General features: G+C 50.9%; 10 protein-coding genes across 10 annotated transcripts; 3 read left to right on the forward strand and 7 right to left on the reverse strand.

The window, feature by feature from the left end:
* Window positions 1–30: 30 nt before the first annotated feature.
* On the forward strand, window positions 31–2,986 carry N7462_002127 (MCM DNA helicase complex subunit MCM2; the record flags this gene model as incomplete). Its single annotated transcript, XM_057073853.1, has 5 exons — window positions 31–35; window positions 98–210; window positions 286–2,594; window positions 2,652–2,821; window positions 2,890–2,986. 5 exons carry the CDS (start codon window positions 31–33, stop codon window positions 2,984–2,986), a joined length of 2,694 nt encoding a protein of 897 aa, XP_056937494.1.
* A 595-nt stretch (window positions 2,987–3,581) lies between these two features.
* Window positions 3,582–4,350, reverse strand: N7462_002128 (alpha/beta hydrolase; the record flags this gene model as incomplete). The annotated part of the gene is made up of 2 exons (XM_057073854.1): window positions 3,582–3,902; window positions 3,964–4,350. 2 exons carry the CDS (start codon window positions 4,348–4,350, stop codon window positions 3,582–3,584), a joined length of 708 nt encoding a protein of 235 aa, XP_056937495.1.
* Window positions 4,351–5,588: 1,238 nt separating this feature from the next.
* On the reverse strand, window positions 5,589–7,994 carry N7462_002129 (fungal specific transcription factor domain-containing protein; the record flags this gene model as incomplete). Its single annotated transcript, XM_057073855.1, has 2 exons — window positions 5,589–6,449; window positions 6,558–7,994. Coding segments are annotated over 2 exons (2,298 nt in total), but the record flags the coding sequence as incomplete, so codon positions are not given.
* Window positions 7,995–8,953: 959 nt separating this feature from the next.
* Window positions 8,954–9,791, reverse strand: N7462_002130 (glycoside hydrolase family 134 protein; the record flags this gene model as incomplete). The annotated part of the gene is made up of 5 exons (XM_057073856.1): window positions 8,954–9,054; window positions 9,117–9,244; window positions 9,310–9,436; window positions 9,494–9,522; window positions 9,589–9,791. The coding sequence occupies 5 exons, from the start codon at window positions 9,789–9,791 to the stop codon at window positions 8,954–8,956; spliced, it is 588 nt and encodes a 195-aa protein (XP_056937497.1).
* A 1,293-nt stretch (window positions 9,792–11,084) lies between these two features.
* Window positions 11,085–12,973, reverse strand: N7462_002131 (Pal1 family protein; the record flags this gene model as incomplete). Its single annotated transcript, XM_057073857.1, has 4 exons — window positions 11,085–11,842; window positions 11,915–12,377; window positions 12,443–12,681; window positions 12,919–12,973. The coding sequence occupies 4 exons, from the start codon at window positions 12,971–12,973 to the stop codon at window positions 11,085–11,087; spliced, it is 1,515 nt and encodes a 504-aa protein (XP_056937498.1).
* Window positions 12,974–15,947: 2,974 nt separating this feature from the next.
* Window positions 15,948–16,394, forward strand: N7462_002132 (mediator of RNA polymerase II transcription subunit 31; the record flags this gene model as incomplete). The annotated part of the gene is made up of 1 exon (XM_057073858.1): window positions 15,948–16,394. One exon carries the CDS (start codon window positions 15,948–15,950, stop codon window positions 16,392–16,394), a length of 447 nt encoding a protein of 148 aa, XP_056937499.1.
* Window positions 16,395–17,377: 983 nt separating this feature from the next.
* N7462_002133 (uncharacterized protein) lies at window positions 17,378–20,979 on the forward strand (the record flags this gene model as incomplete). The annotated part of the gene is made up of 2 exons (XM_057073859.1): window positions 17,378–17,592; window positions 17,688–20,979. The coding sequence occupies 2 exons, from the start codon at window positions 17,378–17,380 to the stop codon at window positions 20,977–20,979; spliced, it is 3,507 nt and encodes a 1,168-aa protein (XP_056937500.1).
* A 623-nt stretch (window positions 20,980–21,602) lies between these two features.
* Window positions 21,603–23,096, reverse strand: N7462_002134 (FAD-binding oxidoreductase; the record flags this gene model as incomplete). The annotated part of the gene is made up of 1 exon (XM_057073860.1): window positions 21,603–23,096. One exon carries the CDS (start codon window positions 23,094–23,096, stop codon window positions 21,603–21,605), a length of 1,494 nt encoding a protein of 497 aa, XP_056937501.1.
* Window positions 23,097–23,638: 542 nt separating this feature from the next.
* Window positions 23,639–24,616, reverse strand: N7462_002135 (palmitoyl-protein thioesterase family protein; the record flags this gene model as incomplete). The annotated part of the gene is made up of 1 exon (XM_057073861.1): window positions 23,639–24,616. One exon carries the CDS (start codon window positions 24,614–24,616, stop codon window positions 23,639–23,641), a length of 978 nt encoding a protein of 325 aa, XP_056937502.1.
* Window positions 24,617–24,888: 272 nt separating this feature from the next.
* N7462_002136 (uncharacterized protein) lies at window positions 24,889–25,666 on the reverse strand (the record flags this gene model as incomplete). Its single annotated transcript, XM_057073862.1, has 2 exons — window positions 24,889–25,054; window positions 25,107–25,666. 2 exons carry the CDS (start codon window positions 25,664–25,666, stop codon window positions 24,889–24,891), a joined length of 726 nt encoding a protein of 241 aa, XP_056937503.1.
* Window positions 25,667–25,858: the final 192 nt, after the last annotated feature.

Consider the following 25,858-nt stretch of genomic DNA (forward strand, 5'->3'; position numbering starts at 1 on the left):
CACAACTGACGATTGAGCTTCACACATACCATGGAGTCAGTATTCCCTACTTGTTATTTGTATGTTTGCAAGCATCCCCAAACTAAAACCATTGTAGTCCCCTCCGACCGAGCGATTCGGCCGCAAACCGCGGACCGAGATCGAACACTCGCAAACGTTCGAGAGAACCAGATGACATGTCCTCGCCAGCTCCATTGCCTCCTTCCAGCCGTATGTGAAATCAACACTATCATTCATATCAAAATGAAATTGCGGGGCCAGGTTCCGACTGACAAACTTCGACAGCGACCGCATTGGGTTCATCGCCCCCTCCCATGCCTTTCGACGATGTGGATGAAGATGAAGATGATGAGGGTGACCTTGTTCGTGATATCGATGACGTCGATGAGTTGGCAGAAGATGAAGATGGCATTGATTTGTTCGGCGACAACTTCGAGCGGGATTACAGAGATGCCGCGGACGACCAGTACGCAAACGAAGCGTACATCGATGATGATGGAGACCATGATGAAATTGATGCCGCCACACGCCGACAGCTGGATGCTCGGCTGAACAAGAGAGATCGAGAACTCGCCCGCCGACGTCGCATGCCTGCTGCATTTTTGCAAGACGATGATGAAATGGAGATGGACCTGTCCCGCCAGCCCCGACGTCGCCGACACCACTATGATGAGGACCGTGAAGATATTGACATGGCCGATGAGGGAATGGAGGAGCTGTCTCTGGAAGAGTTGGCTGATGTGAAGGCCGCTAATATCACTGACTGGGTGACCCAGCCCCAAGTCCTTCGCTCCATCTACCGCGAATTCAAGGCATTCCTGACAGAATTTATCGATCCAAGCGGTCAATCCGTCTACGGTAACCGAATTAAGACACTCGGTGAAATTAACTCGGCTTCGTTGGAGGTCTCATACGCTCATTTAAGTGAGACCAAGGCTGCACTCTCATATTTCCTCGCCAACGAACCCACTGAGGTCCTGAAAGTCTTCGATCAGGTTGCCCTTGATGTGACCCTCTTCCATTACCCGCAATACCATGATATTCATAACGAAATCCACGTGCGCATCACCGATGTCCCCATCATCTACACTCTTCGCCAGCTGCGTCAGTCACACCTCAACTGTCTGGTTCGCGTTAATGGTGTGGTCACCCGCCGCACCGGGGTCTTCCCCCAGCTGAAGTATGTGATGTTCCTCTGCCAGAAATGTGGCGTTACTCTTGGTCCCTTCCAGCAGGAGGCTAGCGCCGAGGTGAAGATCTCTTTCTGTCAGAACTGCCAGTCTCGTGGTCCTTTCACTGTCAACTCGGAGAAGACCGTCTACCGCAACTACCAGAAGTTGACGCTTCAGGAGTCTCCCGGCTCAGTTCCGGCTGGGCGTCTGCCGCGCCAGCGTGAGGTTATCCTTCTGGCTGATCTGATCGATTCGGCCAAACCTGGTGACGAGATCGAGATCACTGGTATTTACCGCAATAGCTATGACGCTCAGCTCAACAACAAGAATGGCTTCCCCGTTTTCGCGACCATCATCGAGGCTAACCACGTTGTCAAGTCGCACGACCAGCTGGCAGGTTTTCACCTGACTGAAGAGGATGAGCGCGAAATCCGGGCTCTTTCCCGCGACCCTGAGATCGTAGACAAGATCGTGCGGTCTATTGCACCCAGCATATATGGTCACCAGGATGTCAAGACTGCTGTTGCGCTCTCGTTATTCGGCGGCGTTAGCAAGCAGGCCCAGGGTAAAATGTCCATTCGTGGTGATATCAATGTCTTGTTGCTTGGTGACCCTGGTACTGCCAAGTCTCAAGTTCTCAAGTACGTGGAGAAGAGCGCTCATCGTGCTGTCTTCGCCACTGGACAGGGTGCTAGCGCTGTCGGTTTGACCGCTAGTGTTCGTCGGGACCCCCTGACTAGCGAGTGGACTCTGGAGGGTGGTGCTTTGGTGTTGGCCGATCGTGGAACTTGCTTGATCGACGAGTTCGATAAGATGAACGACCAGGACCGTACTTCCATCCACGAAGCCATGGAGCAACAGACCATCTCCATCTCCAAGGCCGGTATTGTTACCACCCTGCAGGCCCGTTGTGCCGTTGTCGCAGCTGCCAACCCCAATGGGGGTCGTTACAACGGCACAAAGTCTTTCTCGGAGAATGTCGATTTGACAGAACCTATCTTATCTCGTTTCGATATCCTCTGCGTGGTACGCGATTTGGTTGAGCCCACCGAGGACGAGCGTCTGGCCAACTTTGTGATCGAGTCCCACTCCCGTGCTAACCCGGCTCGCCTCCTACGAAACCAAAATGGTCATTTGGTCGACCAAGACGGCAATCGCATTGATTCTGAGGGGTATCGCATTGATATGGAAGGCCGACGTCTGCCTCCAACCCAGGAAGAGATTGCGCGTCGTGCGGCAGAGCAGAAGAAAGAAGATGAAGAGAAGGAAGGTGAAATTCCACAGGAACTGTTGCGGAAGTACATTCTCTATGCGCGGGAGCGATGCCACCCCAAGCTGTATCAGATTGATCAGGATAAGGTCGCGCGTCTCTTCGCAGACATGCGCCGCGAGTCATTGGCCACTGGTGCCTACCCTATCACCGTTTGTCTCTCATAATCCCGTACCCGTCTCGGCATGTTATACTAATTAATGACTCAGGTTCGTCATCTGGAAGCCATCATGCGTATCGCCGAAGCCTTCTGCAAGATGCGTTTGTCAGAGTACTGCTCCTCCCAGGATATTGATCGCGCCATTGCTGTGACAGTCGAGTCTTTCATTGGCAGCCAAAAGGTTAGCTGCAAGAAGGCACTCTCACGTGCATTTGCCAAGTATGTCATCCTTTCCTGTGGCCCTATCCATTCAATCAAGCACCATGTGCTAACGGTGCTCACTGCAGGTACACCCTCTCCCGGCCCAAACCCCAATCTAAGCGTCGTGCTGGCATCCCCGCACCCAACCCGCATCTCCACCGGACTGTTGCGACGCCGTGGTGAGCTGTTAGATGTCTTGGTTGTTCTTGTTTTATTTTCTGGGCGAGGCTTTGCATCTCTTAATTCCAATACCATTTTGTTTGCATGTGGTGTGTGGGGCGTTATTTGTTGTTGAAGTTGATATCCTGTATTCTGGCGGCCTCCCAGATCGGGCCATGATTTAATGAATGAACATGATTTCCTGTTGATCAAAACCACCTCGCGCCTATTTTACCGATTGCTCTGTAGTTCTATTGACCGACCTGACGGATATGGAGACTGAAGTGAAGCTGCAATCCATGCAGCGCATGCTGGGGAATGACCGATACTCAGGGCCATCGACCAATGTAAATGGCAACGAAACCTACGACTACAATGAGCAGCCCATGTACAGAGACTCATGTGAGCGGAGGAAGGGAAGGGATTCCAGATGATTGTGATAATCATCATCACTACTCTTTGGATTTCCAATTTGCATTCCGCCAGGATGTTGGTACATAGTCGTACAGTATTCACCAAATCGACGTTTTATTGAAGTTATTCTGGTTTGATCGATTTTAGGATCTTGTCGATCTCTATAGATTATCCTGGAAACACTATGGCTCGCTTGCCTCTATTATCAAAGTGACTCTATAGCACCCTGAATCACTTCAATCACTCTTCCAGGCTGACTGAGCTGCGCGAGATGACCAGCACTGCATCGTTCGACCCTACTATTCGCTAATGCGGCCAACTGTTCCTGTAACGGGACTGGCAAGAGCTGATCGTTCTCACAGATCAAGTACACACTCGGAACATCCTTCCAGCCAGTATAAGAAATGACATCGTCCCAGCCCTCTGCAGGCTGTGTCTTCATCACCTGCACCCACTTCTTCCTCTCTTCCTCCGTTAAGTCATTGAAGAATATCACTGCGGGGTTAGCACAGTAGGAGGCACCCCCCTAGAAACCAGATAATCAGTGTCCATTTTGAACAACTTAAAGGCACAACCCCAAAACTTACTTCAATTCGCGCAAAAGGTAGTGGTTGGTGCTGAAACCCCTCAGGAAACACCGCTCCTGCGATAAACAAAATCCCAACTACCCCGTGTTTGTGGCCCTGCGACTCACGGTCTTTCTTACTTAGTCCCTCCATCGCCTCGCTGCCGATAAAACCGCCCGCAGAGTGGAGGACGAGCAACAGATCATCATTCTGTATGAGCCGCTGAATATGCGACCGCACAGCCTGTACATCATCCTTGTAGCTTGGATTTCCTGGAGACACAGTGCCTGTGCTCGGAAGCTCAGCGATTTCAGCGCTGAAGCCTTGAATGGCGAGCTGAGTAGAAATGGGGCCGAACACCGTTGGCCCCTCCCAGAGTCCGGGAACAAAGAGAATCTTAGGTGCCATTGTGGAACAACTGGGGAGCAAGTGGGAGCTGAACTTTGGAATTGAGATGAAATGAGATAAAACCCGCAGGGGGTCTCACTGTGTATTTATTTAGCTTCGGCCCCATTCGACCATGTATCGTGGCGTATGGCAGAATGGGGCCAAGAGAGGTCGCGCTTTGTTGTGATAGTGAGAAATAAATTGTCATGCGGTGCCATCACCCCCTGACTGGCTGCTTGTATTCTTGAGCATAAATGATAGAATGCAGGGACGTTGAAAACTGCGTCTGAGGAAGGACTACCAACCCATGTGAGCCATGCGAGCGAGCCGTCGGCGGTTCGACCGCTGAAAAAGCTGCCTTTGAACTACATTGAGCGACTTTGATTCAGCTGGCGCGAGAAACTTTGAAAACACCCGTTGAGCTCCCTCGTACTTGCCCCCCTCTTGGGTGCCCTTGAGAACCTCTATATTTGAATATACCTGGGTGAGGTCAGCTGGCCCCAGATCGAGGCCATGCCACAGCCAGATGCAAAGTAGGCTATGGCGTGGGCGGCACCATGGCTTGAGGCGAAGCTCGTCTCAGAGCGAAGAAGGAAGATGTGGAGTCGAAAGGTGCTAAGTGGATGACGGGCCGTTGGAGGAAAGTTAAGATGATCCCGAAAAGGAACAATGTGATGACACCGGCATCAGTAAAATACCACTATGGTTTGGGGTCATCTGTTTTGGTCCGAGCTTTGTTTCCCGTCATTATAATATTGGAGGCATTGGAACTGGTGTAATGAACGAAGCTCCAGTGATTCAGAGCTTGATCCGGTCATGGGAATGGGCGGAGATCGACATCAACTGACGGTGGATCGGTCATCATGATAGAACGTATAGCGGATATATTACCAACAAGTCAGTCAGAAAAATATGGACTAGAAATATGTATTCATACATGTATAGATAGATCATCCGAATATTGTGGTTCACCGGCGCAGGACCGTCGCGACCTCCAACAATCTGACTGACATTACCCTATTAGATAAGTACCGATATGCAACATGACCTGTGCAACCTTTACTGGAAGCACCCCCTCGTGGTTATTATTAACCACGATGTTCAGCTTCTCAGGGTCATCTGTGCCAAGCGGGATTTGATCATCCTGTACACTCCGCTGCGGCAAAGAACTCCTCGAGTCGTGAAAGTCTTATCAGAGATATAATTCAATGGAGATTGAGCATTAATTGAGGGCCAGATAAAGATTGTTTTTATGTTCATTACCCAGCAGGGTTTGAGAAAGACGTCACAGCGCTCTGAGAACTAATGTTAGACATCTCGGGCCACAAATCATTAGCATCCCAACTCAAATACTCCCACATGGAGTGCGAACCATAGTTCTCGAATGCCGAAGCCGTCCAATCTGAGGTGCGGGCGAACGTGTCATTGCTATTTAAAGGTTCGCCATCAGGCTTTTGGTAGCCAAAGCCTCCATCACTGGTATTAGATTGATGTACTCCTGAATGCGCCATGTTGGCTTCAAGAATTCGAGAAACAACCTCAAGTGAGCGTGCCGCAGTATGTCCATACGGCCGTAGGCGGGCAAGAGTAAGTATAGCTCTCTCAACTTGAGACTTGCAGGCCTCAAACGAGGCACCCGATTCATCATCAATGGATCCAATAGACAGACTAATCAAAGGGACCATAGTGGCCTGGAATATCAACCAAACAGCGTTCCAGCCGACAATTTGGTTTAAATGAGTGGTCATCGAGATGTCTCGAATAGTCAACTCTGCAATTTCGCGGCATTTGATTATAGCGGTGCGTTCCTCGGCTCGGATAGCCATGAGTGGGATTCGTCGCATTGCATAGGTAAGGAGCATTGGGCGATAAAGAAGCATGCGCTGGTTGTAGAACTTCCATCGCATGACAGTACGCACTGCGTACAGTGGCTCTGGGCAAGGGTCGTAGTCTTTCATGACTGGCGGTAGGTTATCCCACCAACGAAGTAACTCTGTATCCATCTGTAGAATGGTTTCGTGTGGAAGAGTCGGTAATGTCGCCAGCGCTTGTTGGATTTTCGACGCAATCTTGACGAATTGAACGTTTTCTATCAAAGGGAGCGCCTCAAAATATTTTTCCTGCCATTGAATCTTTCTTAGCAACACGACTTTATGTCTGCATTCAAGTGTGAAAAGAAACCAATCACGATGCCCCGAAGAAAAATGAAAGAAGAATCTTGTACACACATTATCGAGCAGATGAGGTTGATGAACAGTGATGCTTGGGCCGAAGCAATCCATACTCAATCGACCGAGCGTCTCAAGGCCCCACGTCTCCAAGCAAGACAGTGACCACCAAACACGCCGCCTAAACTCCTGGTTTGCAACTTTTGTTGGGCTCAACATCTGATGGCTGTCATAAGGCTCTCGCTGTAGGCCTAAAGTAACGGCCATGCGTATAGAATTCCCCATGAGCGAGTATCCGAGGTTTGGTTGGCTAACATAGTGGCAATACCAGCCACCAATTAATCCCAAAGCCTGAACAATCTCTAGACTAGGGTTTGCCAAACATGTAGGAAGGTCTAGACAACTCATTGAACGCTCAAAGTAGACTTTGTGGGTGTTGTCGTCGGCCCCCGCTGCAGCAATACTTCCCAAAGCGAGGACGATGTTGAGCAGTGCCAGCCATCGTTTATCTTTCCGCAAACTTGTCAAGTAGGTCGTTCGAATATAGTCTTCATCTAGAAGGGGCGTAAATGGTTGGAAGTTGATAAAATATGCATCGAGCATTTGTAGCTCCGTGAGCGACGGTCGGGATTGATCCGTGCCTTGATGCTGGGCCATCGGGTTGGTTGACTGATTACTTTGCTCTTGGGATAAGGTGCGAGCGAAATACGATTCAAACTCTGGGTGAAGCCATGCAATGACCTTCAGCGCAGCCTGGATAGATGAGATACCCAGGTAGGAGGTGGGATGTCGAGTCGTGAGGGATAAAGCGTTCACATCGTCCGAGATGTGTCCAATTGAGCTCGAGGTGCTAGCAGCCTGGCCATCGTCGAGTTCCTCTGCTGGCATCGAATGTAGAGACTCCAGGTCGGGTCTCTCCATTGTCATGGTAGAGACATGTGTCTCCATAGATGTGGTCATTGTTGGCGAGCTTTGGTGTTGCACATACGGGGATCCCCCTGTGGTCATCAACTCTAATAACTTCTCCCGGGAGAGATCAACAAGACTTTCAGGGGACGTGTCCGGAAATAACTTTTCCAAAGTACCTCTGTAGTCAAATGAGGCTGCTACTGGTGACTTTCCCGAGTGGCTGCTGATTGAATAATCAGTATTTGACCTGGAACAAAGGTCTTTGGGCCCCTTTTGCTCACCTTTGCGATAATCGGCCTTCCGGGTAATAGCACGAGTCCGGTTTCTTATACCATCGGCACGCTTCGCAGGGCTTTTCTCCATCACATTTAATTTTTCGACGACGACAGGACGTACAGGCTCGAGGTGTTGATCCTCGTCGGGTAATCCGGTCGGTCTTTTTTGTGTACTTGGGATTGCGTGGGGCGTCCTCGCTGGGTTGAGCCGAGTCGAAGGTGAGGAACATGGCCGATAACCCAGACGCATCGCACACCACAGAATGATGATTTTGTTCGAGGCAATACACACAAAGGGAATTCCAAGCTCGTGCTAGCGGGGGTGAAGTGGAGTGAAGGATGAAGTGCAGTCACAGCAATGAAGAGTCTCGGTGGAGATAAACCGGGGTAGAAGTGGAGATTCCTAGAATAAAACAAACATCGGGTAGAGCCTCTTGGAACAATTAGGTAGTTGGGTCGTCCAGGTCCCCTGGAGATCGTACGTTGATTTTGTTACAAATTTTCTTTTCGGTTTCGAAATCCTCGCGATTGCAATTCGAGGTCGGGACTCACTTCATGCCGACCAGTTGATGGCATCCTTTCCCGGTGGTCCAATTATTTTCAGCCGAGACGATGCGGGAGAATGCGGGGGAGGTCCTTGGTAGGTACCCCTGAGGGAATCAACAAACGAGAGCTACTGGGCCTGACTAGTATCATACATCATTTTGATTTTGATTTGCACTGCCGGACTAGAATTAGGATCCTATCGGGTGGGCAAAAAAGCACCCGTAGAACCATCTTTGTCTCCACAACCAGGCGTTACTACCTCGGGAGCGGACTTCCGGATCGTTTCGGGACAGGCTTGCTTCCCCACAATGATCAAATCCAAACCTGGCAACAAACTCTCGAGATCCTATCCTGAACGAACAGAGCCACATCGCAATGATAATTGCCTCCAGTTTTTATAGCCTTTCTTTAATTGAATATATTCATATAAATACGGTACAAACAACCTCACCTCTATCCTGATGCTTGCTCTCTATGTCTATAGGCTGGGGAGAGATCCAATGGACATCATATTTGGACTCTTATGCTACTAAATTCGCAGTGAGACTCTGGATTACAGAGTATAAATTGCTTAAATACAAAACAAAAGAGGCAATGCAGCAGGGAACCGGTTTACAATTTACTAGAGCAAAGAATATAGCTGCAGGAGCATTCTGCGAAAAGTCTTCTGGCCAGCTAATCAGGAACCAGTCGAATATACCCATACCACAACTCCTCCTGTCTCTTCTAAATAGCTTGAATATCAACCCAGAAACGGGTATCATCAGTCTGATACACCGCATTACTGTCGACCTGTTGCTGGATCCACTCCACAGCCTCTTTGTAAGCTATTCACAAGATGAGTGACTTATTTCAGAAAGCGAATCATATTAAGCTATGCCGGCCTTACCTGTAATATCTGCCGTATTGGGATCTTGGATGCCCGATTCTCCGTCACGGTGTCCCGCGAACCAAACATCGTAGCCATAATGATTCTGGCTATCGTGACGGGCTGTGACATCCTTTGTGAGATCGGAACTACCAGACTCGATGTCAACGACCCTCGATTTGAGAATGCGAAAGCATGAAGAAAATGAACTTACTTGAGAATAGCACCATCAGCAACCTGGCTTGTGGTTTCTCCCAAGAACTCTGAGGCCGATGTACGCAACATGAACCAATTCTGTTTGAATATGCCAAAATTGGTGGAGTCTCCCGTCTTCCCGTCACCTGCAAACCGTATCGTGAGTACAGTGTTTCTTTTGAGAGAGCAACTTCAGAATCTACCGTATGTATAATCGGTGGTCATTGTCTCCCTATATAGAATCAGCTTGATAGCCCAGGCGAAGGAAGCTCGACATAGAAATCAGGATATTACTAACGTCTCTAGCATCGCGATGGCGATGTCAAGAGTGTTCCCACCAGCACTCAAAACAGCTTGCTTGCGAGCCCCAAGCCCAGAAACTGTGTAGCTTCCACGGTCACTATCTCGAGATTTAAGCTCGTTTCTCTTGAAATCCGATCCGGGAGCAGAGAATACTGCTGGCACAAGGGCCATTGCGCTTACAATCGAAAGGAGCTGCATCGTGAAGATATGCTGGATGAAGTATGGATTGGTGAATTGCTTGTCTCAAGTGATGATGAAGGTGAATTCTGGTGTATAAGAACGGCAGCGTTGATCGACTTTATATTGTCAATGCGAAGAGCATCCGCGTCTCGTTCAGGCCGAAAAGGTGAAGTCATTGAACCTCTTCCACCTTGGCCGTGGAGAATGTAGAAAAGATTAGCATAGCTAATCTGTAGAAATGGTATGTTTTGGTTTCGTTCTACGCCATGTTCGAAGACATAACTCCGTCTTCCCCGTATCCGTTCCTGAAGAGGAAGCCACTGTTTTACATTAGGGCCCTACAGGTCCTTTTTGGGAAAATAGAAATGCAACATGATGAAACAACACACACCAAAGAGGTTTCAATTTGAACATTTCCGAGGCTGCCGACAAAAGAATTAAGGATGTTGGTGCAGAAAGGGCTCTACTGTCTCGTTTTGGCTTGTCCGTTCACCAAACGTATATCTATCTGTTCTAGACAATTGCTTAATACTGGAAATTAAAAGGCCGAAGGCTTAGCACTTATTGATCCATCTACCCTCTTCTGAAGCATGTCAATTGATAGGTTAACGCTTACTTCACTCTGATCCTCAAAGCCAAAAATGGTAGACCACCTTCTCAGGGCAGTCTGCATTGTGACTAGACTCTGTTTGGCAGGAGAGTCGTTCATGAGAATTCTTGGCCTTTGACACAAAACCCACCTGTTGATCTTCCTCCTGTTATACCATTGGCCGGGGATTCGATCCTACTTGTCTGGATGTGTGGCTTAGTGGCCTTCAGATGAGTTTCGTTCACCAATAATTAAATTTTTTGATATCAGTTTACCTGGAACCGGACACGCCAATCACAAAGGCCTAAATAAAGAATACATTCCGTGCGTCGAAGTAACAGCAGCTAATAGAAAGTACAAGAAAAGGAGGCGCTCATAGTATGCGACGTACCCCCACATCTAGCCACCATCTTGATGCGAGGGACCTCCCGGCACACAAGACAAAAAGGAGAGAAAGAGCAAAAGAGATCAAGTAGTAGTCAATCAATGGACTCTAGTCAAAGCAACGCCATTTCGGGTGCCAAATGCTGGCAGCGAACAATGTTGGGTATTACACATAGGAAAAATCATCAAGAACAGGGATATCGTAAGACGCCGGTCAGAATTCCGGTTCGTACCAGCGCCACAGATGCAAATTTGATACCCGTTCGTTACCTTCCATCAGTCTTCTCTCCTGGGGTTTCTTATATCAGAAGCTCTTCTCCTTGCTTCCAATTGGTAGCTTAGTCGCTAGTCCGGCGCTCGGGCCGTGGCTTGCGCAAGCTTTTCATTCGATTCAGAAACCCACCACCCCCGGCACCAAGCTTCGACTCGTCGTAGCCCCGCTCGTTGGTCGACTTACGCTCCAGACCGGTCGACTGCTTGGGGCTACTGGATGAGCGTGTCCGGCCTCCACCTTCCAATCGAGACTCCTGGATGCGTGCAGCTTTCCTATCATACTCCTCATCATAATCCTGGAAAAACGGGTTCCTCTCGTTTCCACGAGAGGAGGCGGAATGGCTAGAACCTGGTTCCTTGGCTGGAGAGGCAAAATTTGGCTCGGTGGGAGAAGCGTAAGGGCGGCTAGTGCCACTCCGGCCGCGCAAGCGTTGCGCCAAGCTTTTCTTGCGCTGAAGACCTCCGTTTTCTTCGACGCCCTCGCTTTCGCGGCGTGCAATGGCTGAGCGGCTAGCGGGCGCACCGTCTAAGAATGTGCTGGTTCCAAGGCCCATAGTCTGTTGTCCATGAACGGGCTCGATGCGAGCGCTGGCATTGAATTCGACGGTTTCAGGGGCAGGGCGGTGGACTTTGGCGAAATCGTGGTGTGCTTCCTCCATTCTACCGTGAAAGAGGTTAAGGTCGATGTTGGAGTTGTTGGGGCCAGCGCCACCCAAGGCCATATTGCTGGATCCCTTGGGGAAGGCTTGCATGGGCGCAGTGCGCACGCCCTTTCGGTTGCGGTGAGGGTTGCACGCATCGAAGGGGCCATCGTGGTGGAACACTAGTGGATATTGAGTCAGTATACGAGGATAAAATTCTGCCGTCTCGAAAGCCAAAATCAAGGCCAACGTACTTCCAGTTCCGTAGATGCTAGTCACATCCAGCTTATCAATGATGTCCAACCGACGATCCCTACGCGAGGAGCGAGGCTTGCCGTCGCGGCGGCGCTCTTCGCGCTCACGATGACGCCGTTCCCGTCGGCGCTTCTCGTCATCATCGTCAAAAAGCTTAGAGGCTCGCTCCATCACAGATGACTCGGAGTTTCGGCGCGGACGGCGGGAGGATTTCCCCGGAGGACCCATAGTAGACGATTTGGAAAGGGGAGGTGGGGGATCGGCAAAGATGTCGAAAGGGTCCTCCGGTCGCGGCTGTGCCGGGCGCCTTTCCGATCTCTCGGATCGTTCTCTCGGGGGTCTATGGCGACTGGATGGGTCGCGAGATGCACCATCAGGGGCAGAGCGGGAACCTTTCGTTTGAGAGGATGTTGTAGTGGCAGACGGAGCCGGGGCCGGAGCCGGTTTGAGGGAAAGGTTTTCCTATGGCAGGTCAGTATCACCCTGCTGTCTCCAAATTCAGAAGAAGGCATCAGGAAGCCACATACGAAGAGATCTCGGGTGTTGTTAGTCATGTCCGGTTTCTCGGTCGGAGAGAACGACATGGCGCCAGTAGATAAGCCAGGCGCTGATTGGGGGGACAAGGCGTCGGTTTCGTCCAGAAATGGATTTGTCGATCGTGGACGTTCTGGTCGAGAGCTAGTGTTCGAGCCGACCGAGGGGGACAAGGCGCGATTGCGAAAAGGGTTATTGGAGCCAAAACTGGCAGCTGTCGGGGACACCTGGTCTTATCACGGTCGGGTTGGGTCAGTCCAGCAGTCCAACAGTCCAACAGTTCAGCACTTCAGACCAATGAGTTGGATCGAAAAGGGCGTGGGGGGATTTAATCAGATCTGGATTTTCACGGGAACCAACGTCGGTTTTAAATCCCACGCCAAACATCGTTCCAACGACGCGCAGAGCATACACGATACCGTGCGATTAGGGGGCGGGAAGAGGCCAGGATTGATGAGGCATTACGCACCTGGGGGCGCCAGTGACACGCCGGGCGGGTACCCGAGCGCTGGAGGGGCATTCATAGCGACTGTGAGAGATGAAACGGGGGTGAAGTGGAGAGGATGATTGCGTGCGTCAATGGGAGGGCCCTGAGAGGGTGTCGCACGACTGCGCAGAAGAGGAGTCGGGGTGGAAGGATGAAACAGGAGAGAAGAGTCGCGGGTAAGATAAGAGGAGGAAGAAGAAGAGAAGAGTTCGAAGCGCGCGAAAAAGAGGAGCGGAGGAAGTGGAGGGAGTGGAAAGAAGTGGAGGAGGAAGAGATGAAGAGAAGGGGAGAAGCTCACGGAGGGGGGCAACTTGAGGGGACACGGGATCAACGATCCACCAGTCTATGACTTGCTCTTCCTACACGATCAGAGCCGGCCCCTTCTGTACTCCGTCCGGACGGATGATTGGCATTATTACGATTCTTCTATTCTTCTTCCTGGTTATCCCTGGCTGGCCCTCTGTTCGAGGGGTATAGAAGACACAGGACAGACACCCGGCCATGAATGTCTTCGAGATTCGACCTTTTCTCGACTATCCGTCACCCGCCTCCACATCCAAGACTTCCTCCCCCCTTTTTTAACAACTAAGCGTACCTTATGAGGGGATATCTCGATGACCATTCTCTAGCATTCATTTCACTCGTTCGTGATTCACCCGTTGGCTCTCGGTCCGCAGGGCTCGCAGAATCTTGCGTGGGGGAATCCAGTCGACCTGCAGAAACCTTGCCCCGGACGGACCTCCGACTACTTCTCCCCCCAATTTTTGGAGCCCAAAGGGGACACTAAAGAAATCCAGGGGCCGACGCACGACGGAATACGGAGAAAGGACAGCCACTGGACGGGCTGAACTGGGTTTAACCCTCTGGGGATCGACAGGGCTCCACCCGGTGGACTCGCGCCAATGTGCACAAGCAAACTCCCCTGGCTCTGACAGCCCGAGCAGCCCCGATCAGGAAAAAAGGGACGAGCATACTTAGTCGGCATCGCATCATCGCGATCATCCTAATTCCACAGTCGCTCGCTATCCCAAGGGGGACCATACGGTCAGCATCTTCATCCTTCGTAGCGGAGGAACCAAGATTCCTTCCCGCCCCCAAAACGCTGTATGCCCCAGCCGTTCGGAATGACGTTCGCATTCCTAGCCGCCCGGAAAATCACAAACTTGATGTCATTTGGATAGACTGGAATGTGGATTTCCACCGTGGCTAGCGACAAGACAGCAATTTCGATGAACACGCGAGGGTGGGTGTGGTGCTCGATAACGAAATACATACCGACTGCTGACTGTTGACTGCGATCTCACACGGCCCATACGCGAGATCCGACAACGGCCTGTCACGCTGATCCGAAGGGGAAGGGTTGCACCCATGCGAACACCCTGACCTCCAGGAGGCGCGTCATCGAGGATCCTGCCAAGGGCCTGGATGCTTTTCTCTTTTCCTCCTCTTTTTTGGTTAGCAGATGGATATCATGCTCCGTCTACGTATGTCAAAGTTCTTCTGTCGCCCTTGATAGGATCTGCGATGATGCTCTCGGGCGCTCGATTTTACTAGTCTTTGGCCCTGTGACATTAGCGAATGTGATCTCCCGCATTGCCAATAGATCTCGGACCGATTTGCCTCAGGATCTATCAATACACTGCAGCTGTGATAGGTGACGAGTACAGCACAGCGTACGTCAAATGTCTCATTTAACGCCGAGCCCATAATTTTCATGATAAGGGACGACGACGCTTCCCTCTCTCGTCCATGGAACGCATGGCAAATGTACATACAGTAGAACCCAGACCCACATCTGCATGACGACCCATCGCACAGTAAACTTGGATGCCTGCACGTCCCAACAGGGGTAGGATGGCACACTTCAGTTTCTATAGAGAATAGAGGTTGACGAAAAGTGTCTCTTTCCATCTGAGTCTTCATGGATGGCGGAGAATTAAATGATGGGCTTACTCTAGAGAATCTGAATCAGGAGTGTTGCCAATAATGACTGTACAGCACAATTATCCACCCATGCACACCGCCGAAGTCTGCCTGGAATCAATCCTGCGTTCGATCATACAGTGCCTACCGTCTGAATCGCAACAGCCAGCTCCCAATAGAACAAGCCAATGGGCCATTTGTGGATGCCACATAACTGGCATCAGCAGCTCATTGACGTGACAGTATGGAAGAACCTGTGATTGATGTTTGCTCATGCAGCACCAAGAATTACCTCGGTCCGTAACCGAAATTATCGATACCGATCAGTTCCGGGCGGTTCCTCGGGGGCATTTGGGCCAACAGGAGAGCATGAAGTAGGTGATGTACCGGGAGGCGGTTGGATGCTGCTCCCAGCCTTTAGTCCGACTGAGTAGCTAGATGTCGAATCATATATCGGTCGCGTTCCACTAAAGTGGCCTTATATGGTTGGAGAATGTTGGAAGAGATCTAGTAACCTAGAAAACATCCTATTAGGCTCAAGAGGACCTTCAAGGTGGCTAGATAGCGTCAGAAGTCTTGCTTGCGGTTTATATATATATATACCATAATGATCAATCTCTGTAACAACAATACATGTTATAGTCTGCAAATTGATCCTTGATCTTTGATTGCAAGCAAAGGATGTCTCGACAGCCCAATACATTTGACTGACCTAGAGTGAATTATTCTTTTTGCATTACTGGACAGGATTTAAGCCTCCCAGTCGTGACTGTAAATGTTTAGGCTTAAGCCCAGAATAAGGAGACCATTTGCAGAGCTTCTTCTCTTTCCCCCCTTCTGCCTTGTCATTTTTGACACAAGTTTCTTCCACCAGACAAACATCAGTACAATGACATCCATGCTTAGCTGGAGATACATCAGAACTTCAAGAACTGGACAAGCGGGTTCAGCTGGGACTGTAGACAAGCACGACTGGGCCCGGTCTTGGCACTCCGCCTTTGTGAAGCGGCGCCTCTTCCACAGGGACGAACATCCACTTCCACCACTTCCACTACCTTGAATCACCTGGAACTCCCTGGATAAGAACCATGGAGACCGCATCCCAGCCTCCCCCGCCTCCTGCGCTCACAAATCCTCGCTTCACCCTCGAGCTCGAATTCGTTTCCTCGCTGGCCAACCCTTACTACCTGTCTCACCTGGCGGTCAACTATCCGAACCTGCTGGGGATCGCGCGCTCGGAAGACAACGATGGCGACACTGCCTCTGCCCCAGATGCGCAGGCCTTTGCCGCCTACCTGGCTTACCTATACTCTTACTGGAAGACCCCGGAATACTCGCAGTTCTTAACCCACCCCGGTCCAACCTTACGCGCACTTCGCCTGCTTCAGGAGGAGACCTTCCGCCGAGATATCATCTTGCCTCAGGTGATTGAAGGGTTGGCTGGGTCTAATACTATGCCAGAAGCCGCACCTGTCACCGAGGGCGATGCTACTGCTGAGGTGGAAAAGCAGGAACCGAATGGCTCCAAGACCTGAGTTCCACCACTTGTGTTGGACCTTAAAATCCTCTGCTCTCTCTTCACTCTTCCGTCCACCACCTTTGACAGTCAGACAGCCATGACCGGGATATATCTTGCGGAGATCGACACCACTGCTTGCCTCAAACGACCAGCTGAATGCCGTCACGCCGGCATTTTCAATCCCAGGGCTCATCGCGGGGAAGCCGTGACTTCATGTGCGACCGAGGTATTGGGCCGATCTGCCGGAGGGTTTGTCGATCGAACAACCATAGGAACGAGGCTGGTCCGAGTCCAGGAAAATACCCCGGTCGCCGGTCGAAAAGCAATCGATGAGAACTCGAGATATTTATGCTTTCCCCCTCTTGTTGGAGGATGATTTGTGGGGTGAAGGACCAAGCGCCTAGAAAGAGCGCAAGGTACCGCATGCGGCCCTGGTCCATGTGGTGCTCCTGTACCTGTTCCCTTCTGCGATCCAAGGCAATTGACGTAAATTCAAGACCAATCACACTTTGTTCGGTTCTGAAGTTCCAGTTTCCTGAAAGAGCCTGGGTCCCCACGTAGTGCGCATCCCCCAAAAATGAACCGTAGAAAGAACATCGCCTTCAACGAACGCTCGGAGCTCCTCCCCCTCCCTCCGCCTTCTTTGGGGGCATTTTTTTTCTCGCCCACACTACCAAAGTCATCTTGTTCCCCTCTCCATCACCCTCAACGGAGACCTTCTTCCTCTGTTACCCCCAGAGATTCCAAGGGGTTCGTCTCTGGATTCGTCATTGTTGGGTGTGAGCTGGCCCAGCCCCACTGCCCCCCTGGTGATCGACCTGGAACGACCTCATCAGTCTCGTACCCGTCCACGCCTCCGACCAGCCCGACTCTCTTCCCCTCGCCCTTTGAATGTCGTGAACTATCGGCCCGCGTCGCATTGAAACTCGATTTGGGTCCTATTTCTAACCTCGCACTCCTTTGCGGACCTCCCGCGGGGCGTACCTAGATCTGTCGCCCATGGAGTCCGTACGGCAGTCGTGTCGCCCGCGGCATCAAGTCCTGACCCTCAAGTGCTTTCCTCGGTATCAAAAAGGCGTTGCGGAGGTTAAACCAAACCCCAGTGAACTCTCATATCTGCTGTACTATGCGAGCACACGTCGAAGCAAGCTGACCAAGGTCGGGGCTTTTCTGGAGAAAAGGGTGGCTAAGGATGTCTGGAGGCGTCGATTGGGGTAAGTGAAAAGGAATTATCTGCGATGAGGTCTTCGGCTTGATGAGCCTCGAGGATGACTAGCAAAATGGAATCACTGACAACTCCATTGAACAGAAATGTCCAGGTCGCGCTGCACATCCTGACCGCACTCATCGAAAAGGTCCCTCGCGAGTTACCCATCTACGCGCGCTACGTCCTCTCCGTCATTGAAACTATCTTGCGATCGAACGATATCTCTTTGGTGGAGGATTCCATTGACACCTTTGAAACATTCTGCCGTCATCAGGATATTGCTATCATCGCCGCTGAGCAGGGCCTCGCTCAAAAATACCGCGAAGTCGTTCGCACCTACGCCAGCTTTGCGGATCCAACTTCCCCCTCCTACTCGCCTGCTAAAATTAGTCCCCCGGTGGCCCTTCGATGGAGAAACGCCGGTCTTCGTGCGATCAGAGGTGTCGTCAGTTCTGAGAGCCTGACGGCTGATGGAGGCACATCCGTGAAGCTCATTCTCCCCGTCATTTTGGAGAACCTGTATTCGCCTCATGAAGATATCCTCATTCCCCTCAAGGCGAGATTTCATGAGACCGAGAAAGGGGATCGCGACGGAGCTCGACCCCGACGGATGAGCGTGACGACAGTGCATACGGTAGACACAGCAGATGGCGACCCTGCCCTCGCCGCGCAGTCCACAGCCGATGCAGATCGGCAGGCGGAGATGGATGCGCGACTCATGGCCCTTCGCTGTCTGGAGCAAATCATTGTTTCAGGCAGCAACCGCGGCCAGATCCGCATTGCGGCGACTGTCGTCCTGCGTTTCATTGCCAACAAGCGATTCCCACGACCCGCAACCGGGGGTCAGTCAAACGGTATCAATCAACAGGATGGAAACTGGTCAACTTCCCTTATTGAGTTGATTGCGACATGGTGCCCCGTTCAGGTCCGCTTTGTCAATCTGATGGCGGCAATGGAGATATTGCACGACACTACTCCCACGGAGGATGCCCTGGATTCGGCCTTCACTATTCTTTCGGTCGTAGACTGGCTTCTGAAGTCGTCCGTCAATATGATCGGATTGAGTGTCATGGACATCTTGTTTGGCCTGATGCGATACGTCTCCGATATTCTCTCCCCTACTGACCAATCTGGAGTAGAGCCGGAGAAGAATCTGAATCCCTCTTCCGATAGTGCGGTTTTCATCTCTCCTCGGAGGAGAGCCCTACTCAGCCTCTTGGAGCAGTGCATTGGAAATTTGGCGACCCATATCTACTATAGCGACCAGGTCGCTGATATGATGCGGGCTATTCTGCGGCGCTTCAAGCCCAGTCCTAGCCAAGATAGTGTGGCCCAATCTTCATTGGCCACGGTCCATGAATCTGGCACAATCCCGTCGGCTCCTGTCCAGGTGCCGGTGGCAGAGATCCCCAGTAATCCAGAGAAAGCCCAGGGAGAAAGCTTCTCGCATGCTGCTGCCAAGCTGACTGCCCTGCGAGCTGTCAAGGCAATTCTTGTCGTGGCGAACCTTAGAGCACCTGCGTCCAAGTCTGGATCAGACTCTAGAAACCCAGTTGGCATCCATGTCTGGGAAGGTACACAAGGTCTTCTTCGGGACTCTGATCAAGAGGTCCGTCATGCCTACGCCGATGCTTTCCTGTCATGGTTGCACCTGGAAACCAACAAACAGGACCTCAAAGTCCGGACAGATACACCCAAATACGTTAAGCCATCATCAAGGCGTGACAATGAGCAGCTAGACAAGCTAAGTCGGCGAAATACCTCCGCTCCAGGAAACCAGAGAGAGCTGGCGGCCCTGGCGGCCCAGTCCAATTTCCTTCGCCTGTTGCATTTGGCTATTTATGACGCTGCTCTTGACTCCCCCACTGTGGAGTCAGAGGTTCTAGTGCATCATCTTCTTCTGGCTACCCTTGTGGAGAATCTTGGAGTAAATGCTATCCAATTTGGTCTGCCTATGGTCTTGAAGCTCCAGGAAGATTTGGTTACCTCCGTTGATTTGGGTTCCTCTGTGGCCCGTATCAACATTGGAAGCTTGGTCCATGGATATCTCCTCGCTATATCAGAAAAATTCAATCTCGAAGGTACGCATGCAGGAGTTGAGATTCGAAATGAGATCGAAAAGCGCCAGAGCAAGGGGCAATGGCTCTCCAAGGTCAAGCTGCCTCCTACTGGTCTCGATGGGATTGCGGTGGATGATAGAAAGGGTATCAACGACAATGATTCAGACCATTCGATTACTCTGACATCCTTCCGGAATGTCGACAACCTTGCTGACGGAATCGATGAGTCCTATCGTCGGGCCATCTCTTCGCCCCCACAGAGCCCACCAATTTCGGCTCCGGCCCGAGGATTCAGCTTCCCTGTTCTGAACTATGCACATGCAGCACCTCAATTGCAGGAAGAGAGCGGTCTTCCATCCCCTGTCAAAGAACAAATGCTATCTTCTTGGTCTCGAGAAATCTGCTTAGCGGCCGTGGAGAAAGAAAGCATCAAAACATCATCCATCAGTGGCTCTCGTGGAGGCACCATGACTCGCAACGGCAATATCAATGGATTGGCCAATGGATCCCCCGCTGGGTCTACGCAAAACCGTCGTATGAGCATTCCTGAAATCTCCACCAATTCAGAACATAGCTCCCACCGGGGATCGCCCGTTCGTGTCACCGAATTGCGGCGTGTGCTCTCCGTGAACACCGAGTCTCATTCACGGAAGCGCAGTCCTTTACGCAGTCTTGTTGACGCTTCAAACATTAGTGTTATATCCTCAGGCAGCGAAAGCATGGTTAGCGGGGCATATTCTATCTCTGAGATGGAAGCAGATTCCGCCTCGATCCAGGACCAAGAGGGTCAACAGACGCCTGAAGAGGAGGGTGCGGAGACCCCCCGCGCCCCTGGTGTTGCTGATCAGACCTCAACAGACCAGGCACTAAGCCGGCTAAACTCCGAAGAAATTCCTCCTGTTCCGCCCATTCCTGCAAGCTTGTCCATTCCTGGTGGCTTCCCGAATGACTCTCAGCGGTCTTTGGTATTCGATCGGCCGTCCACTGCACCTGATGCCCCGCAACAAACAGTCAAAACAAAATCGGAAACGCCTCAACACTCTGGAAGCCGCAAATCCCTGAGCCGCGACAAGAGCCGCTCTAGCCATAATCTCTCTACCGGAGCCTCGGATTTCTTCCAGAACGGCGACTCCAATGGAAATGCATCTTTAGACAGCAGCCAGCGAGACCAACTACGCATGCTGCTGGATGGATTTCTCTCACCTGATGATAGCATTCTGACCAACGGAGACCACCCCGCAACTGTAGTACCTTCATCCAAAACTCCGCTGGGCGGAAACGCCGTTGGCAGGCGGCAAGTCAGCGGCGGGGGCATCGGACGACCTCCCTACTAACCTAACCTGTCTTTCTCTTTCTCTACCAATTGCTTCCCACTTTGTACAGTCGGGTCCGGCGAGCATGGCTATCCCGGATACTTCGCTCCAGCCTTTTCTTTCCCTCTTTCTTCGTGCCTACAGTGTACATGTCTATAATGGTTTCCCTTTTCACCCTGTCTTTTAACGCCCTATTGATCTTGTGAACTCGGATTTCCCCCGGGCCTTGTGTCACTAGCGCTGTTTACTCCTTAGCCCATCCAGGGTCCGGTATATGTGTTCCTTTCATTCTCATTCTATTTCTCTTGTGGGTCTTTTTTCTCTTTCGTACTGCTTGATCTTCTGTCCTTCTTCGTCCTATTTTCTTTCGCACATGCTTATCCTTCTAACCATTTCGTGCCCCTTGTGATGCGTTTGCTGTCTGCTTATGCGTTTGATGCAAGGGCCCTGTATCTAGCTTCCTTGTCAGTAGACACAAAATAGACGGCACTAGAATCCAAACATCTCTTTTAAATTGGTAAACTGTGTACCTTTTTCTCATCTTGTGCGGTAGATGAGAAGAAAGGGGGTTCTCTTCTTATCATAATAATTTATATTCGAATGTTCGAATGTATCACGGCCGAAAACCAAACATTAAAGAAAATTCATTCCCTGTCCCACGGCTGCCAAAAAATACCACTGGGATCCCACACCCTCGCCAGTTTTCTCAGCTGCTCAATCTTGTCCGCGGTATGCAACTCCTCTAGCTTAGTACTAGGCCCCAGATTGTTCAGTATAGTTCTTGGTGGGTCTGAAGGCAGCTCATTCTGTCTATACAAAGCCTTGATCTCGTCTGCGAAGTTCGTTGCCGCAGACTGGGTTGATTCATTCGTAACCCAGCTCACAATTATAGCCTGGATACCTCGGTCTCGATGGTCGAAGAATCTTGCTTGTCCTTCGGCTGTCTCGGCAATCTCCATCCGTTTCTGCGGGTTACAGCTGCTCAGAACCAAGGTAGTGTGCGTCGCGTCCTCGTGGGTGGTGGTGAAGTCGAGCCATTTTGTGAATGCGGCCTGAATGGTCTCACCCTTGGTGCTCCTTATCCAGGCAGAATGGACATCTTTGAACCCGCCATGGGCGTTGAGGGGCTCGAGACTGTCATTGATGCTGACCATCGGTGTGAACATGGTCTGGGCGGTGATGGTTTGAGACACGAGCTCCGCCTCGAATAGCAGCGAAGCTGCCTGCTCCCCGTGTTTGGAGGACCCGTAATAAGTCACAGTAAGAATGATCATCGGTGCGCCCGGCTGAGGTGCAGTTGGCGGAGCTCTCGCATTCAGCAGAGTCAAGGCCATGGCTGGCGGGAGCGGATGGAGTTTGTTGAACGTGTCTGCCGCCACATCGATTGCTGGAGCAGGAAATATCAATCTGCGAACCCAGACCCCATCTGGTGACAGGTCTAGATCGGCGAGTGGAAAGATCTTCATTGTTAATGCGGTGATGACGCCAAGTCCGTTTCCTGCTCCACAAAGAGCATGGAACAACGCGAGATGCTCGCCGGTCGAAAACGGGCCGACCTCTGCGATATCCCCCCAGCGGTGATGAGACGGATGCGGAGGACATGATCGATCATGAGTCCTTGTAATCCAGTTGTTGTTGGCTGGGTTGATTGAGTTAGATTGATATACTAAGTATACCGTACGGAAAGTGTAGACTGAAACCAGGAGGCAAAGACCTACAATACCACCCCCCAACATGCTCCCGACCACCCCAACCGTGTTGCTGTTGGCCCATGTCGTGAAGAAGCCCTGCGCAGTGCATGTCTTAATTAATTGGGCTGTCACAGCACCGCCTCCAACAGTCACAGTCTGAGCCTTGCGGTTCACTTGGACTTGATCAAACTTCTTCAAATCGAGATAGAGCGTTCGGGACGTGATAGGAACAAATGATCCATGACCCCCGCCAGCGGGAAAGACTTGAAGTTTATTTTCCCTTGCATACGCCAAGGCAATCTTGATATCGTCTTCTGATTCCGGAACCACAATGACAGCCGGGCAGGCGATGACTCCCGTGTCAGACCATCGCGAGAGTAATTTATAGAGGGGCGTCGAGGGATCTGGGATGTAAACGGTGCCCTTCAGTTGCGTAAGATCTCCCATAGTGGCAGTGGCACATAATCTACTGCTGACTAACTTTCGCAAATGAGTCGATCCACAAGATTAGAGAGACCTTGACGGCTTCGTGCTCTCGAAAGAAAAGAATGTGCCAGCCATGGCGATAAACGATGAATGGTGTCTAGTGTAAGCGTCAGCATCATGATGAATCAGAAGCGGGCAGCCAATGGCGACGAGGAACGAAGCGGGAGGTGAACCAGGCCGATAAGAGAAGGTTCCGCGAGACAAACAGGAAGATGCCAAAGCCTAGTCCAGCTTCTCCAAGATACAAATTCCTGATGAATGCCGGAAGGCTTTTGCCGTTGTCAAGTTAGGCGCCCATCATATGGTTCGCAGTCACTTGGGAAGAAAAACTGAACGATTAAATAAGAAGACGGTAAGTGATACATAAGCTAAATGCGAGATTTGATTGACGAAAGCGACTTGGATATATGGTGCTGAATTTTGAAAAAAGAAGAAAATACAGACAGGATATCGCTAGCTAACAGTGAACGCCATATATAGAACAAATTGTTATAAACCCATTATCAGAGGGCCGATTGTACCACAAGTCCCGGGAAGGCAGGTGACTGTGACTCCTCAATGGGGCTGAAATACTCCTTGAAGGCCTTCTTCAAGAGCTGCTCAGACAAGTGCATGTGTTGACCTGGCGCGGATTTGAAGTGCAATTTCCCCTGGTCGTCCAGCTTCTTCAGTCCCAACCAGTCCTCCTTGTAGATCTGCCGCTCCTGGAGAGGCGTGACAGTCCCATCCGTGGCATTGACTTCGGCAAAGAGAGCACTCTCCTTCGGTACAGCCACCGTATCCTCGTCAAACATGAACATGGCGAACATGTTCAACGACTCCAGGTGCTTCTTGTACGTCTCGTTCTTGAACTCACGCTCGTTGTTGATGTCGGCGAGGAAGTTGCTGTGCTCCAAATAGGCATCGAGCTCGTTCGGGTCCCGGAAGTACTGTGCAGGGACAACATGTGACTGTGCAAATTGTGTCCATCGGCCTGATCGCAGCAGCGCCTCGGCTCCGTTGCAGAGCCAGTCGCCTGACGAGCAGGACTGAAACTCGGAGATCCCATTGTGTTGGCTGCCAAACGTGACAAGGTTGTGGACTGGGGGATTATTGCACCGCTCAATATAGCCTCGCAGGAATTGTCCACCCTGCGAGAAGCCGAGTGCATTAACGGCAGGTGCTGTGCTCAAGATTGGCTCTGAGGCAAGTTGCTCGCAAACCGTCTGGATCTGCTCACTGACATTACCAAAAAATGTTGCTTGGCGGTCACCACCACCTGTTTCTGCCAACCGGATAATGTGAACATAGGTGTCTGGGTTCACAGATTCAACAAGTGAGACCACCTCCTGCAGTCCATCCCGTTCAAAGTCGTCGCCGAGGCCGTGCCAGATGATGAGTGGGAGTTGGGTCGCATCTTCTTCAAGCGACGATGGCTGTTGGATGACCAGGCCAAGAGCTGTAGTGGCAAGAGATAAACAGATTGGAGCAAGACACTTCATGATGCTCTTGACGAGAGTTGTGATTGATGGGAGGTTGGGACAGCACGGCGGCAAACGCATCCGGGGAATGCGTCTATCACCACGTGATGTCCTATGTCATTATGGGGCGATCGGCAAGATTTACTGCCCCCAACGGCCAAGCCACCATGTTTTAAAGTGTTTCAGCGCTGGTAAGCAAGAGTACACCCATTTGAGGTGATAAGGTGGCATCGAGCAACTAAATCGAAAAAAATTCTATATGAAATTATGACTCTACAGCAGGACAGAAACTCTCAACCATCCACCTTCTCAAAACAAAGAAGACACTTCTGGCCTTTGGGCCGAGAGGCGATGATCTGATCATCAATTGACATGTCACTTGTCATTTCTGGGGCTATTTTGGTCGTAAACTTCCCGTATAGCTCCCGCATAAGCAATTTCATCTCAACCAAAGCCAGACTATAGCTCGTTAGCATAAAATGATGATTCAGGTGGTTCTGATTTGACTTACTTTTTGCCAATACAGCCTCTCCCTCCTGCTGCAAATGCAAAGAACAGTCGATTTCGGTCCGCCTCGCCTTCTTTTTCCAGCCATCGTTCGGGCAAGAATGACGATGCATTGGGGAACACTGTCTGGTCCATTAGATGTACTGACCATGCCTGGCAGCTGACGATTGACCGTTCAGGTAGAGTATATCCACTAATCGTTCGGCCTCCTCGTGGCACATATCTCGGCAGACTCATAGGAATCGGTGGAAATAGCCTGAGTCCCTCCTTGATGACAGCATCCAAATATGGCAGCTCATCAAGTCGAGCATTGGGGTTCAGAGTGATTTCTTCGTAGAGTCGTTTTTGTATATGGCTCGACCTTGGTAATGAAAGCTCATGCATGAGAAAACAGAGCGCGTCGCCGGTAGTATCGATTCCGGCAGCCAGATGATCCATACTTTCTGCTGCCATCTGAATTTCATCCAATTGCTCAGATCGGCTCCGTAGTCGATGAAGAAGCGATGATTCTTGTGGTTTAGTATAAGATACCCGATCGAGAACATAATTTTGGGAGATAGACATTATCGGCTTCGGGGAGAAACAGGTTCTGATCCTGTGTAAGAGCGGCCAGTGGTGTTGTACCAGCCTCGCTGTTTCCCATCAGCAAATGTCTCTTCGAAAGAGGGAAACCTTTCTGAAGAATTACCTTGGAGTCTGTTATCATAGGAAAGATCCTGCATCAACTGGAGATCCTTGCCTTCGTCAAGCGACTTT

Source organism: Penicillium macrosclerotiorum (genome assembly GCF_028827735.1).
Source record: "Penicillium macrosclerotiorum strain IBT 26536 chromosome Unknown utg000002l_segment0_segment0, whole genome shotgun sequence".
Taxonomy (NCBI): domain Eukaryota; kingdom Fungi; phylum Ascomycota; class Eurotiomycetes; order Eurotiales; family Aspergillaceae; genus Penicillium; species Penicillium macrosclerotiorum.